The sequence below is a fragment of the Dermacentor silvarum genome, chromosome 1 (genome assembly GCF_013339745.2).
Source record: "Dermacentor silvarum isolate Dsil-2018 chromosome 1, BIME_Dsil_1.4, whole genome shotgun sequence".
Taxonomy (NCBI): domain Eukaryota; kingdom Metazoa; phylum Arthropoda; class Arachnida; order Ixodida; family Ixodidae; genus Dermacentor; species Dermacentor silvarum.
The window spans coordinates 157,387,836-157,402,412 of record NC_051154.1 but is presented as its reverse complement, the minus strand read 5'-3'; the positions used below and the strand labels follow the sequence as shown (position 1 = coordinate 157,402,412).

The window sequence follows — 14,577 nt, the reverse complement described above, 5'->3', positions numbered from 1 at the left end:
AAACAGCACATCATAAAAAAACAACTTACGTACAGACACAGAGAAATAACAAACGAAACAGTTTATGCCACATACTTGGAAGCACTGCAGCACAAAATTATTGTATTAAGCACCAAAGCAACTTCTAGTGATTGAATGTTGCTTTTTATGCATAATCAATGCACTCAAAAAATTTGTTTTTTCATAATGAATAATATCTTTCACTTTCTTAGCCATGAAAAGATTTAGAAAAAATAAGTACAACTACATCTAGCTTTGAAGCCGAGATAGCACGGTATTTGCCGTCGGCCAGTGCTAAAACCTCGGATTGCTTGGGCATTTTCATCAATGCTCTTGTCGGTAAAAACAGCTTGGTAGTGAAGAGGTTGAGAGAGACGTTACAACGGTGTTGAACCATGCAGAAGCGATCACCATAAACGCTGAAATCAGTACGTTGAAGCTGTCCACTTTCGCAACCAGGCATAATATTTCACAAGCCTGTGGAGATACCTTTGGTGATTTTATTATACAGGCAAAGTGACGCCGCGATTTCCAGCACCCATTCCACCCGACACAAAGAGCTCCGCGGCAAAGTCTTGCGAAGCCGTCTGATTCACTATGTAATTAATGAAGGTTCTGTCCACGCTGTTCGCTAAGTGAAAACTTGCGCTAATGCGTCTATTTCTTCCCGCACAAATCTACGTTCCACTTTCTGCCACCCCGAAAAACACGAGAGACTTGCCCACTGTCCGCTGCCATCTTTTTCTTCAATGCTGGAGTTGGCTTGGACTGGCTTGGCTTGACTTTTCAAATAAAAAATGACAATGTGCCAGCAAGGAAAGTAAATGGGGGGGCTTGGTCGCTGACATCGTGGCATACCTTGCTGGTTCGCTCTTTCATTGCCAACTGCTATCACTTACGGGTACTTAAAACAATACAAGTTGCAAAAACTGGTTCAATCAAACACAGTGGTAAGGCATCAAGACCAGTTGATCAGAGTTTAACTCATCAGAGTTAAAATCAAGATTGAGCTCGATGGCATAGTAACGACCTCACATGAAGTATAGCACCTAATTTTTAGTTCATCAACCGAAATAATAGCAAAATTTCAATCTGAGGGTCACTTCTAACTTAAAACTAAATGTCCTCAAAAGGTCCTGTAGTGGACGTTCTTTGGATAATCAGACATCCTCAAAAAGTCCTGCAAAAGATGTTTTGAGCATGAACCAGTGAGTGTCGTCCTGAGGATGTACCGAGGACTTCGTAAAAACTGCAAGGACGTTTGTACCATTTGAGGACGTCGAGTGTTGTCTGGGCAGTGCTTATTACACTGCACTTCCTATCACTTGAAGACAAGTGCAAGTCATGCTTTTTTCTTGGATGCATAAAAATGTGCCAGAGCAGTGGCATCTGCAGCACATAGTGAAACTTCATTTGGTCCATCCGACTTGAATAAATTTTGTAGCATATGGCATTCTTATGGCTGTTGAACATAGAATATAGGGTCCGAAACACAGTTGTATGCGCAGACTCTTTGCGTCTAATAATTGCTTTATGTTTGGGAAAGGCCAGTACAAGTCCAGGTATTCTCTCCTGTTCCTATGCTTAAAGGCTTACGAATTAAAACTCTCTCTTGTGGTAAGCTGAATACCAGGGTACTGGAGCACACAAATAAATGAGCAGGCAGCGAGTACGCTCATGAAGCCACGCTCCATGCTAGTATGGATATCAGTGCCGTGTTTAGCCTGGTTATAAAACCAGTTAGTACTCATCGCAGACTTCGAGGGTGCTGGGAAATCGAATGAGACAAGCAAAAATACAATAAACTCCACATAGTCAAACCACAGTCGGGAAAATTTAACACTCAAACTTCGTAGAAAAACATGTTACACTTTGCAGACGAAGGACAGGTCATATACACAGAACACACACACACACTTTATAAATGGAAAAGTGCCTACATACACAAGATATGAAGGAAAGGTAACTTTTTGCCATGTTTTGATTGAGTGTCCCCACTTTTACCAAAAAAGATTTCAACATTTTAAAGGACTTTGTCTTTCAGTTCTGCCACACCCTTCATTATTGTTAGCTGACCCACTATTCAGTTATAAGAATCCTTCATTTTTTTTTTAATGACGTAAACTTCCTTACAACTTTGTTATCGTCAAGCTTGTCAATGTGTGGTGTTGTAATATCACATTAATCTCCTTCAACAAATACATGCACACACTGTGCATGCATCTTGTGGTGTGCTGTTCTGTTGTTTTGTTACTGTCACTGTCATGGTGCACCTGAAAGTAGTTGTCATTTTCAAGCTCCCTAGTTGACCAGACTTCCAGTTGCAAATGGTTTTACATGCATGTATCAAACTATGTAAATAAGCCTTTTTCTTAACATGACATTTCACTTTGTTCTGAAATGAGAAAATACTTGGTATTCAATTTGATATTCGAACGTCGTTTTCATAGAATATTTGATCCAATTAGGAAATTTCACTATTCAAACACCCCCTAACTTCTGTAGATACTGTAATGCTTATTTTTGGGCTTGATTTTTGTACTGAAAATACAGTAAACTCGAGTGCACGTAAACCCATATGTGCATGTGTGTTTACATTTCTGTGTACAGTGCAAAGGAAAGATGCACAACACGCATGGTGAGCCAATCACAATGGACAGTACCATGCTTATGTCTTCTGCCAAAAATTGTACCACTGCTTTCAGTGTAAAAATCCTTTTCTAGGGATGAATAAAATAATAAATATACTTTCATCTCAATGTTATGATGGGGAGTTGCACCATGAGAACCCATATTGTGTAAAGCCCGTTTCACATGATGCGAATTTGCAGTGCGTTTTTCGCAGCTGCGATTTCCGCAGATGCGAAATTCGCAGTCCCATTTCACATGTATCTACGGCAGCTGCGTTTTTCGCATACTCGTTAAGCATTCTGACTGGCGATGACATATGAGCGAGCCGTCTCCTATTGGTCGTCTGTTTCCACCGCTACAGTGGCTACCATCGCATCTGTGTTTTTCGCAGAGAAGTTCAGCACGCCGAACATCGAAAAAACGCACGCACGAAGGCTCCAGCGGCCTATTTTCCGCAGCTGCGAATTCGCACGTGCGAATTCGCAGACAAAATCGCACCATGTAAAATGGGCTTAACCAATGAATAAAAATGTGTTCAATCTGAATCACAAGGCCCCTTTAATATGTCATGCTCAAAACCCCTGTACCATCACTTGAGTTTGTATATGTTGGATGAAGATAACTGTGCATGTATTTGAATAATGGTTGTGTTTAGACTGGCCAGAGGAACCTTAGGTCGAGTTTATTCTTCAAGATAATGCAGAGCAGCTTCCTTACTTAGTTTTCAGGCTGATACATATATGCGTGTAAATTGTTTTTTTCCTTATGCAGGTGCCTTTCGCATTTGTCATTGACAACTGCTTCCGCAACCGGTACAACAACCTGGGTAACATGGCTGTCTGGATTTCACTCATAATTGGCCAGCCTTTGGCTATACTGATGTACTATCATGACTATTACATAATCAACTATGGCACATCACGTACTGTCTGATCATCTTGTGTGCAAGCACAGACTGCTGCAGTAATGATTATTAGCAGGTGAACCAGCTGTGCCAGTTTGTCATAATGAATATCAGAATGGTGTATACTCCAACTTTCTCTACCATTTTTTCAGAGTACAAGTGCTGCTGTGATCCATGGATGTATAGATGTGCAGCATGTGCATCAGTTGTTTAGCTGGAAATGCATAGTGATCTCTTTTTTTTTTTTTTCTGTCATTCTTCACGGAGAGCGCTTGATACCAACTTATCAAGCAGGATACCCAACGTGCATTGTAGCACTAACATGTTTGCACCAATACTGTTGTCTTGTTCATGAGACTAGTTAGCTTTGCTAATTTCATATGAAATGTGCATGCGATTTAAGAGAAGCTTCATTACTTCCTATTTGTATTGAATGTAATCGAACCTCTCAGATTATTCACGTTTCTATTTTTCAGTTTTTCTAAGCTGAAAAGGACCCATGTACTCTTGCTAAAGAACAACAAATGTGACATTGGTTTTCAGTGTTTTCTTAAGCAGGAAAAAGCCGTTTAGGCACGAGAACACATCTTTAAACATATTGTTAACCTGTCCTGTTCTTCATAACTTAGTCTTATGGTCAGTGTCAGTATTGGTGTTTTGTGAACACCAATTACCTGGTGCACAGAAGAGCGTCTGTCTTGCTTATAGATGAAATTGCAGCTCAAACATTGCCCCAAATAGCTCTTACGCATATTGAAACAATATGTAAAACCAGCAAGAATGTGGGAATTTTCTCCATTATAAATATAAGGTGCAGTGGTAACGTAACTTTAGTGAGCTGCTTAGGTTATTTAGTGGCAGCTCTGCTAGGGCTTTTATTGCCCGCAAGGCATGAAAACGCTCAACTGTTGTGTGTGTCTCATTCAGCATGAAGCACTGAATGGGGAGACTGCTTCGTACGGCTCCTCACTTAAAAATGTTTTCACCAATTGTATTTCTTTTTTACCTTTGCACATTTATTAAGTTTTATGTCCAATTGGCAAGCCCAACAGTTTATATTTTCTTAGCATGTACAGTACTTATTGAGCAAAAATGTTCCTTACATTGTGGCCTCAACTGAAGCCAGCTGTTACTAGTTCAGTGCAGGCTTTCTTATTGGCAGGCTTATTTACTTGCATGGTACTCTTTTCATTGTCTTTATAAATTTGGTCTGTGTGTTCTGTTTATTTCCATCTGTACATCCTATAACCCCAAGAACTTCCCTTTGAAAGTTTTGTTTAAAAGCCCTGCAATGTCAACTTCACAGCTTAGGCTATAAAATTTCAGAAAAACAAACCAAGTAGATGCTGTTCATCTCTAGAAGTGTGATTGTGGAAACCACTAATGTCTGATAACTTGCCTGTTTTGTAAAGAGTGCATTGATTAAGAATAAATGAATGCTATAAACTTGTATCCGACTTCAACACAGCACACTAATTTAAGAATTTGAGGCTGAAATGCATTAAAAAAAACACACACACACACACAATTCAGTGTTCATGGAATTAGGTTGCTGTTCATACTTGAAGTACAAATGCTATTTATGTGACGTAGGAACCAACTTGTCATAAAGCTATGCATCAACTACATCAGTATACAAGGTATTAGAAAACGCCAGTGCCCTAAAAATAAATTTGCATCTGTGAAGTAGAAATAGTAGAGCAAAGCAATACACCTGGTCTCACATTCTACGGCTTTAATCTACATAATAACCCCCTGTCACTCATACTAATGCATTCTTGGGCACCAAAAAGCAGTTTTCTAATGACAGAACAAGAAACAGCTGCGATATTTATGCTGTGCTTCTCTAGGCGTTGCTTTTTAAAATGGGAACCATTACATTGTGTGACAAAAAATATGGTGTCTATTTACACAATTCATTATGGCACTAACCACATAAATTGCAGCTTGTCACAATAAGCTGATATTATTTCTTTGCATCATGTCTATCTGATGCTGTTCAGTGTACCATATAAGTGCAATATATTTTTTTTAAAGGCGCGTAGGTACCTGGTAAAAAAATGGGAATTCTTCTGGTCATACCTCTCATTCAAAAACACATGCTTGTGTTACTCCACGTTGTGAGTCAACATTTTTTATATCGAACAGATTTATAAAAAAGCCCTTTGTTACTCCCCCTTTCCAAAGTAAGTGATAGCATCAAATTAGTTTAATTTGCGAGATCTTTCATTGTGGTGATACATTGCATACAGTAATTCCCCATGTCATTCATGATTACAAGGGTGGCAGATTGGGCTAGTTCGTAGACCATTATTGTTACAGAAGTGTATATAGCATGAAGCAGGGAACAGGATGACGAAAGACAAACATGCGCACAAGTTGGTAGTTAGCATTCATGTTTGCCTTTCATTGTCGTGTTCTTGGTGTCTCGCTATACACTGCGGCAATAAAAATCCAATTGAACATGTACTGTCTGCCTTGATCCATGTTACCGGCAACAAATTATTCAAGCAATCTTTTTTTCATACTGCTCCTGCATTGGTTGCACCTACTTACTTCGACAGCAGCCCCCCCCCCCCCCCCCCCTAAAAAAGCACCAGCCAACGGTGCTCTAGCAGAAACATGCTCCAGTGTAGTTTTCTTTATTTTGTGGTTTATATTGACTGCATTGGGTACCTTTTAGCTGATACATGGAATTCCTTGCCCATTACAAGGCTAGCACAAATGGTCTCCCTGATTTGTTGCATTACATATAAAAAACAAAAACCACAGCAATACATATATTCTGCAAAGTAACCAAACATATATTGTGCACTGTGGACAGCTAATCCTCACACATTTTTAGAACATGTGAATGATTCTCCAAAAGTTTGGAATCGATCTGTGCAATGTCACCTGAGAATTGTATGGGACATTTTTTCCTGAGCGAAGGACGAGTTATTGTTCTCAGTGTGCTAATCTATGGCTTATTCCATGGATGACTGCAGCTGTTCCAGTACATATATGGGTAGTGCCATGCCTCGTTTTTTCTTCAAGTGCATTCTCTTATCATCTGTGAGAAAAAGTGTAAGCCCTAGATTAGACCTTAGCTAGATTGGTGTGTGCTCCCTTAACCTTCACAGTCGTTCATTGACAAGGACAACAGCTGCATATAGACGGATAAATTAGCATCTTGGCGTGTGTCTTGCAGTAGAGAATGCTCATATCAAAAAATTTTGGGCCAACAATAAAACTTCGAAAGTTTTTCCTCCTACCCATTTCTTCGTGCCCAATAAGTTTCATTTTGCGAGCATAAGCAGTAGAAATCTAGAATTGTGTTGTGCTAACCGTGTGTAGGACTTCTAGATGTCATTCCAAGAATTGATTGTTATCAATTGTCTGTACTACAAAGATGAACACCGGGTCTTGCATGCTGAAACTCAGGTCGGCAGAGAGAGAGAGATAAAAGCAAAGACAGGTTAACCAGAGGATATCTCCAGTTGGTTACCCTGTACTGTGGAAGGGGACAAGGGGCACAAAAGATGACAGAAAAAGAAGAGAAGAATGAACAATATAGAACTACCTGTGTGGGCGTTGTCACTCTGCAAAGGTGCCACATAGTCATACAGAATGTCCCACTGAGGCATATGCCACGCAGTGCACAGTCACAATTTGTTGCAAAATCCGGTCTCTCTTAGGAAATGCAGCAGCACGTTTATAGCAGCTCGCGCTGATGTCCGTATAGGTCAGTGTTCAAGGATTTTGCTTTCTGTAGGTCGGCAGAATTGAAATAAATTTCTGAAGCCATCCACTCTTAGAATGAGGCTTCCTGGAAGATATATAGAGGCTGTGTTTTGCAACAATCGATTTCACTTTCTCTACTTTTCAACGTCCAGCGTAGGCTCAAATGTAACCATATCGCCGTTATTGCTGGATTGGCCATTGGTATGGCAGTTCAGAAGAATGGATAATGAAACGAATTGTTACAAAGTATGGCCCATGGCATCTAACAATGTGTTGTGCATTGAGATGGTATTCGTGAGCTGTAAATATCTTGTTGAAGTTCATACAATGTAGTTTGCTGCTAACAATTCCAGTAATTTTGCTTGTTAAGTGCACCTGCAATGCGACATATTTCACAGCCTTCAGGTATTTTTGGCGACACGCTGCTTATGGCATGCGTGATAAATATCTTAACTTTAAAGGGCCCTTCACTAGGTTCAGGTATTGCAGACAGATAAGCACAGCACATATGTGATACAGTGATGGTTTTGTCTGCAAGGTATTTCACCGATGTACTATCGCGCTCAGTATGAGCTACACTGCGGGAGCGCGTGGCCAAGCGCCCTGTAAGGTTGAACAGTGGCGCCGATCGTGGCATGTTTTCGAGTTATCAGGGGAGGGTTTGGCTGTTCCTGCGAGCGTGCATCGCCTCCACTTGCTTGCTTTCACCCTCTCCCTCCTTTATTGGAAGGAACTTTTTGCCATTTATTTTGCTCGTTCATTCTATCTTTACTGAAGAGAAGATCATACAGCGACTTTGCCACCGACCAGAGATGTCGTGCGAAACTTATCAAAGAATGAGCGCTACCTTCGTTCAAGAAGGGCTATGCAAGTGCTTTTTACTTAAATTAAAGACTTTCTGATCGTGTCATGTTTCTAGCGAAGAGGAATACCCGGTGACGACACAGGCTGTGCAATATTTTCAGAAGAGAATTTTAGTAGAGCTGTGCTGCCATTGCCCAACGCGTTGCCTTTGATACCGTTCCGGCCGGTGCACGTTAGCATCATTTCTTCTGTGGCGGCAGTAGCTGTACTTTGCTTGTTTACCGGAACCACACCTGATAATACGTTCTAATAACACCACTTATTAACATATACCAGTCTCTAGTCAGTTCACTTATAAAAGGGAGCCGGCAGGAAACGCTTTTCTTGGATACGTCAACGTGAGGTCTTGACTGAGTAACTTAACTCTTGACTAAGTAACTTAACTGACTTACCAAAAGATTGAGTAATCATCAAAAGAGAGCAAAATGTGGCTGGAATGAGAAAAAGGCTTCCTGTATTTCAGTGAAAACAAAAGCTGCACTGCTTCTTTGGTTTGTTTTATTTTTGCGTGATAGAAATTGGCAAGTATAGCGTAAGATGGCAAAGAAAAGCCAATTTCTCACAGTGAAAGAAATTAGCAACAGAAAAATAACTCGAGAATTGTAATATATCTTCACTGGAATACAAAGCAAATAACATAGTGAACATGCCCTAGTCAAGATAATTATATGACTAACAACGTGAATAATGTATACTGACTGGATTCAGAAAGCATAAAAAAAAGGCAACAACAGAGATAATGAGATTTTTTAATATGAAAGGAAATATTAAAGGGCAAGAACACGAGTAACAAGAAAAGAAAATAGATGGAGTGGTCACCACGCCTAAGTAGCGAGCGGGTCATAGCCACTTGAATGGCAATCACGTTCTGCATCCTCGACGGGAGTGACGCGTACAGATTCTCAATGAAACTGTTCATTTTGGAGGTGCATCCATTCTTCTTCTACAGCGCCTCATAACTCATCAGCGGATGATGTGTTCAATCCTGTTTTGTAAAGCCCGACCTTCATTCTACCCCTGAGACCCATCTGAGACACCGTACCCCTCGCATGTTCAGGAGCTCCTCAACAACCTTTGCAGTGTGTACAGGTGACATATCTTGTTGGAGCAGGAATTCTCCTTCAGGAAAAGGCCCGTTCAACGCGTAAGGGATCATGACATAATAAAGTATGTTGCAATACCTTGCCGATATCAGCGGTCCTTCAATGCGGTGGAAAACGCCAAGTCAATCTCAGGACATTGCGCCCCAAACATTGACAGCACTGCGGCCGCTCGATGCAACTTGCTGCATGTAAAGGGGGTCGTAGCGGGCATTTACAGGGCGCCACACGCGTTGCTTTTGGTCCCAGCGTGTTGTGAAGGTAGACTCGTCGGAAAAAGAGTACAGTTTTCCAATCGTCCGTGGTCCAGGAGACGTATTCGGTCGCGAAGTTAAGATGCACTCATCTCGTTTGCCTCGGAGAGACGCGGCTTCAGGGCCGCAACGTGGCTCCCGAGTTTTTCTGCTAGTCGTTTTTTATTGTCGACACGCTTGCAGACACACCAGTGCCAGCACCGATCTCCTTGGCAGTGCAGAAGGGACTTGCTTGTGCGGCGTCGAGGATATCCATGTCCTGAGCAGCAGTCGTTGCACGAGGATGCCGTTTATGAGGGGCGTCGCTGATGCGGCCTTCATCTCTATAAGCTTAGATGATGCGATTAACAGTCTTATTCGGCCTCCGCATCATCTCTGCTATTTGGCATTGAGTATATTGCTTCACAAATCGCGCAAAGAGCGATGGAACGAAAAATCTTAGGAGTAACGTTAAGAGACAGGAAGAGAGCGGTGTGGATCAGAGAACAAACTGGGATAGCCGATATTCTAGTTGACATTAAGCGGAAGAAATGGAGCTGGGCAGGCCATGTAATGCTTAGGATGGATAACCGGTGGACCATTAGGGTTACAGAATGGATACCAAGAGAAGGGAAGCGTAGTCAAGGACAACAGAAAACAGGTGGGATGATGAAGTTAGTAAATTTGCAGGCGCAAGTTGGAATCAGCTAGCACATGACAGGGGTAATTGGAGATTGCAGGGAGAGGCCTTCGTCCTGCAGTGGACATAAATATAGGCTGATGATGATGATGATATTGCTTCAGGGACAGTGGAACTATTCGCAGGCGTTCAGGATTTTGCACTTCGGACATTTTCCCAAGTGAACAACGTATTAGTGTTTCATTGTGCACACTACACGCAGCCACTTACACGCATTAGGGTGCACGGCGCATCAGTCCGGAATTCCCCATTAAATAAAATGAAGTCAACACAAAGAGCCAGGCTAGAAATCGCCTGTTTTGTGAAGCTCGACCTGTCGAACACGAAGTTTGGGCGTCAAGCCAGGGCGGCCGTCATCATTTTCGAAGCTAATATCGCCACTGGGCAAAACGAGGGCGAGCGTGAAAGCAAGCAAGTGGAGGCGATGCGCACTCGCAGGAACAGCCAAACCCTCCCCTGATAACTCGAAAACATGTCACGATCGGTGCCACTGTTCAACCTTACAAGTCGCTTGGCCACGCGCTCCCGCGGTGTAGCTCATACTGAGCGCTGAAAATTAAAAGCAAAAGCCCATGCACCCTTCTTCCCCACGGAACCTCTTTCCCAGCCAGCAGAGGTAACATCACACATATGGCATTCTCATGCCATTAGTGTGGCACCTGCAGCGCATAAGTTTGGGGAGTGTTGGGAAATGCAGATAGTGCGAAACTGCCTCCAGAAGTGCGCCAAGCAGTAAAGTGGCACAAATCTCATGTGGGCTTTCATTTGGGAGGAAGCAGGAGGGGAATGTAGTGCCCACTAAAAGAAGCAATGGGAGGGGGCCTCTGCTGCGGGGAAGGTAGCTCATTTCCTCACACCATGGTCTTGCAGCTTTTATTTCTTTATATTCTGGCTACTACTAAGCTCCTCTTAAAAAACTCTTGCAGTAGAATGATGAATCATACTTGACAACTTCTAGTGCATGACCAAAATTTCCAGTGGTGAGGGACCCTTTAAAAATTATGCAAAGTGAAGAAAAATTGAATGAATCATGTTTTTTTATGATGCTGCAATATGTATGTATGTATGTATGTATGTATGTATGTTTGTATGTATGCATGTTTGTCAAGAAAATATATATGACTGAACAAACCTGTATCTGCTTACCAGTCTTCAAGCTCTTCTATATATGAGATGCATGGTCAGATGTTGCGAGTTGCAGAGTTAATAGAGTGTTAGATACAATAGGGCATTTGCTTCATAATTTTGAACCTTTCAGCAGTTCCTTGTCAACAAACTTATTTTTGTAAAAATTTATCTCTCTAAAACACTTCTTTTTTGTAATCTAGTCCCACTACTCAATGTACAAGGTCAATGAAGATGTATACTTCAGGTACTGGAGGTTCAGATTCTTGGTGAAAGGTTGCTGTATATATATGAATTTGGTCTGGTTATGTTTGTGTGCTTCTGTTCAGGAGGCATGCTAAGTGAACACCTAGGAATGTATTATGTTCTGTGCAATATTAAAAGCAATATTTAATACTGAAAAGTTTTTGTGCAATACCTGCTTACAACTGGAATTGTGAATGAGGCAAGGTTCAAGCAGCTCACATCAGTTACAAGTCTATGCTGTCATTCAAGGCTCAAAACATTCAAGAACTGCAAGGCCTAATGCAGTTGGAAAAAAAAGTTTTTGCACCAACTACAAAAACAGTGTTAGTGATACCTTGATTTTCAGCATCATTGTCTGCTATCAGCTTAATGATGTGCATTATACGGGGTTGGGGCACCTTGCAACACAATCCTGGGAAGCTCTGCTGCCAGATTTCCATCAAAGCAGATGAATTTACAGTTAGCTGTCACCTGTAGCTTTTTCATGTCAACTAGATGTCACCATAGCTGTCAAATGAGCTCCAGTTGACATGTATGCAATGCAAAACATGCTTTGTTTGGTAGAGAATAGTTATGAAATATAGCATAGGTTTTCTGCAGCAAATGGTTAATGTTTGTGCAACGTATGTATCCTATGAGTTTGTGTGCCTATATACATGTATATACCTATATACAGGGTGTTCTTTGTTTTTTTTAGCTGCACCAAATTTTTAAAATTGGAAAAATATACATCTTGGTCACGTTATGTTTAGCATTCAAGTGTATGGATTGGCGGCCTCTAGATACAGAGAAATTTCCGCACTTCCGTGCATAATTAGCGAAGTTATGGTAATTAACTTTCTAATTATCAACAATAGGTGGCTCCCGTGTACTTAGATTTAGGTGCACGTTAAAGAACCCGAGGTGGTCCAAATTTCCGGAGTCCCCCACTATGGCGTGCCTTATAATCAGAACTGGTTTTGGCACTGTAAAACCTCATAATTTAATTAAATTAACAATAGGTGGCTACAGTAAATGAGTACTTTGGGGCCTGTTCTCGATGCTACCTATCTCAACGAACAAATTTTGAATAGCAGAGTTCATGTGGGGGCTACGCGAACAATTAGTTCCCCTTGGCAGGCTCCTTGAAACCAAAACTGGCCGCAAAAAGAGCATCTGTGTCGTCGATGTCGCCGCGCCCCGTCTTTCGTCACGTCTCCGAGGTCACCGCCGGTCCGGCCCCACGAGCAGCTAGCGTTATCTCCTTGCTGTCTGCGGCGTTCGCAGTCGACACTACAGACTGATGTGACGCCATGCCTGCAGTATCTAAAAGCCCAAGGAGCGAGGTTGGCACTACAGTGCAACGTGGCGCCCGACGGAATGACGAATTAAATTTGGCGGCCCGCCGGCATTGAAGCGCTAGGCCAACGCCGCAGACGGCAAGGAGATAACGCAAGCTGCTCGCGCGGCCGGACCAGCGATGACCTTGATCGTTGGGATAGCTAGTGTCGAGGACAGGCCCCAAAGTACTCATTTGCTGTAGCCACCTATTGTTGATAATTAGAAAGTTAATGACCGTAACTTCGCTAATTACACATGTAAGTGCGGAAATTGCTCTGTATCTAGAGGCTGCCAATCCGTACACTTGAATGGTAAACATAATGTGACCAAGATTTATATTTTTCTAATTTAAAAAATTTGGTGCAGCTAGAAAAAAACACCCTGTATACGTGTGCACATGCACAGTGGCAATGGGTCTGTGCATTGATGGAAATCAGCAGGCGCCTAGGACGGAGTGAGTGCAATGTGCGTCTCGAGTGTTCTAGGAGAAACATGAACAGAGCAGGACCTCACGCTATCAAAAGTGTAGCTTTTTTTTTTCTGTGTAATTGAATCATTATGCATGCTGAAATTAATACTCTTATTTCAGCCGACTGACAGAAGCGATTTGTGTGTACGGGCCCTTTATAAAAAGTAAGATGCCTGTGCATAGATATTGGGGCATTCGACGTCGGCCGTACATGTAGAGCGTTTTTATGTTTCATGAAAGAGGCCAGATAGCCATTACAAAAAACTATGTTGACCTCGTGAAGAATGTTTCAGATTAGAACTTGGTAGCTTCTAAAATCTCGCACTGGTCAAATATTAACATGGTTGTCGACAGTAAAATGCTCGGCGATTTGTCACCAGAAAGGATGTTGGGCACCTTTCTTAAGAAGACCGTTCTCCTGTGGCAGATCTGGATGTACAGGCTATGTTGCCTGCGACTGACAGGCTGACTACATGCTGTTTAAGGGAGTTGCTGTGGTATGCCATAAGTTCCAAAGGCCTGCTGAATTGAAAGAACTCTTATCATCCAAAGATCTGGAGCGTCGGAAGCGCAATGGGAACTGCACCACACAGCAGAAAGACATATGGTGAAGGCATAGAGTAGCGCATATACACTTTGACGCTCTGTGCACCAAGATTTAAGAGTACTGCAGAGCCCTTGACAAATATTAAAAAGAAAATGTCAACAAGTAAACTGGTTATTCTTCTACACATACTCAAAGGGGCATGTGCTCTATATGCTGCATACAATGTACAAAGGATTTCTTCGTAGTCTACAGACATACCCCATATTTGTGATTGCACACCACTGTTACCAGTGCACCATTGCATGGGTAGAGAAAGGCTGAAATGGGGGCGTTCTCCACATCCCTGTAAGTTGGCTGCTCTGCATAGCTCCACAGATGCCCCAAAACTGTCATACACAGACCCCCCCTTTGAGCATTTACAGTTGAAAGCAGGAGGGCAGCCACCTTATCTTTGAGCTGTGAAAAACTGCCGGCCGCCTTTCCCACCACTTATTGTGGGAGCACCTTGAAAGAGAACAGCTGTAACCCCATCGTATAGAACTGGGTTCCCAGTGCCGAGCCATGACAGCACCAAATTTCTCAGAATAGAACAGACAAAAGGGGAAAGAAATAATGACCAGAGGCAGCTTGATGGCCGCAGCAGGTTTTCCCTTGTAAACTTTGCATTTCAGATAGGAATGTACTCGGAGGACGAGTTTTGGGGGGGTCTGCAGAG

The 14,577-nt window shown here is 42.2% G+C and overlaps 1 protein-coding gene across 2 annotated transcripts in view; it reads left to right on the top strand.

Moving 5' to 3' along the window:
* Positions 1-6,004, top strand: part of LOC119436275 (diacylglycerol O-acyltransferase 1-like) — a 215,378-nt gene extending 209,374 nt beyond the window's left edge. For both annotated transcript variants that reach the window (XM_037703076.2, XM_037703075.2), the window contains one exon: positions 3,403-6,004. In XM_037703076.2, the coding sequence (XP_037559004.1) occupies positions 3,403-3,564 (162 nt within the window). In that variant the 3' untranslated portion in view covers positions 3,565-6,004. The remainder of the gene's footprint in view (positions 1-3,402) is intronic.
* Positions 6,005-14,577: the final 8,573 nt, after the last annotated feature.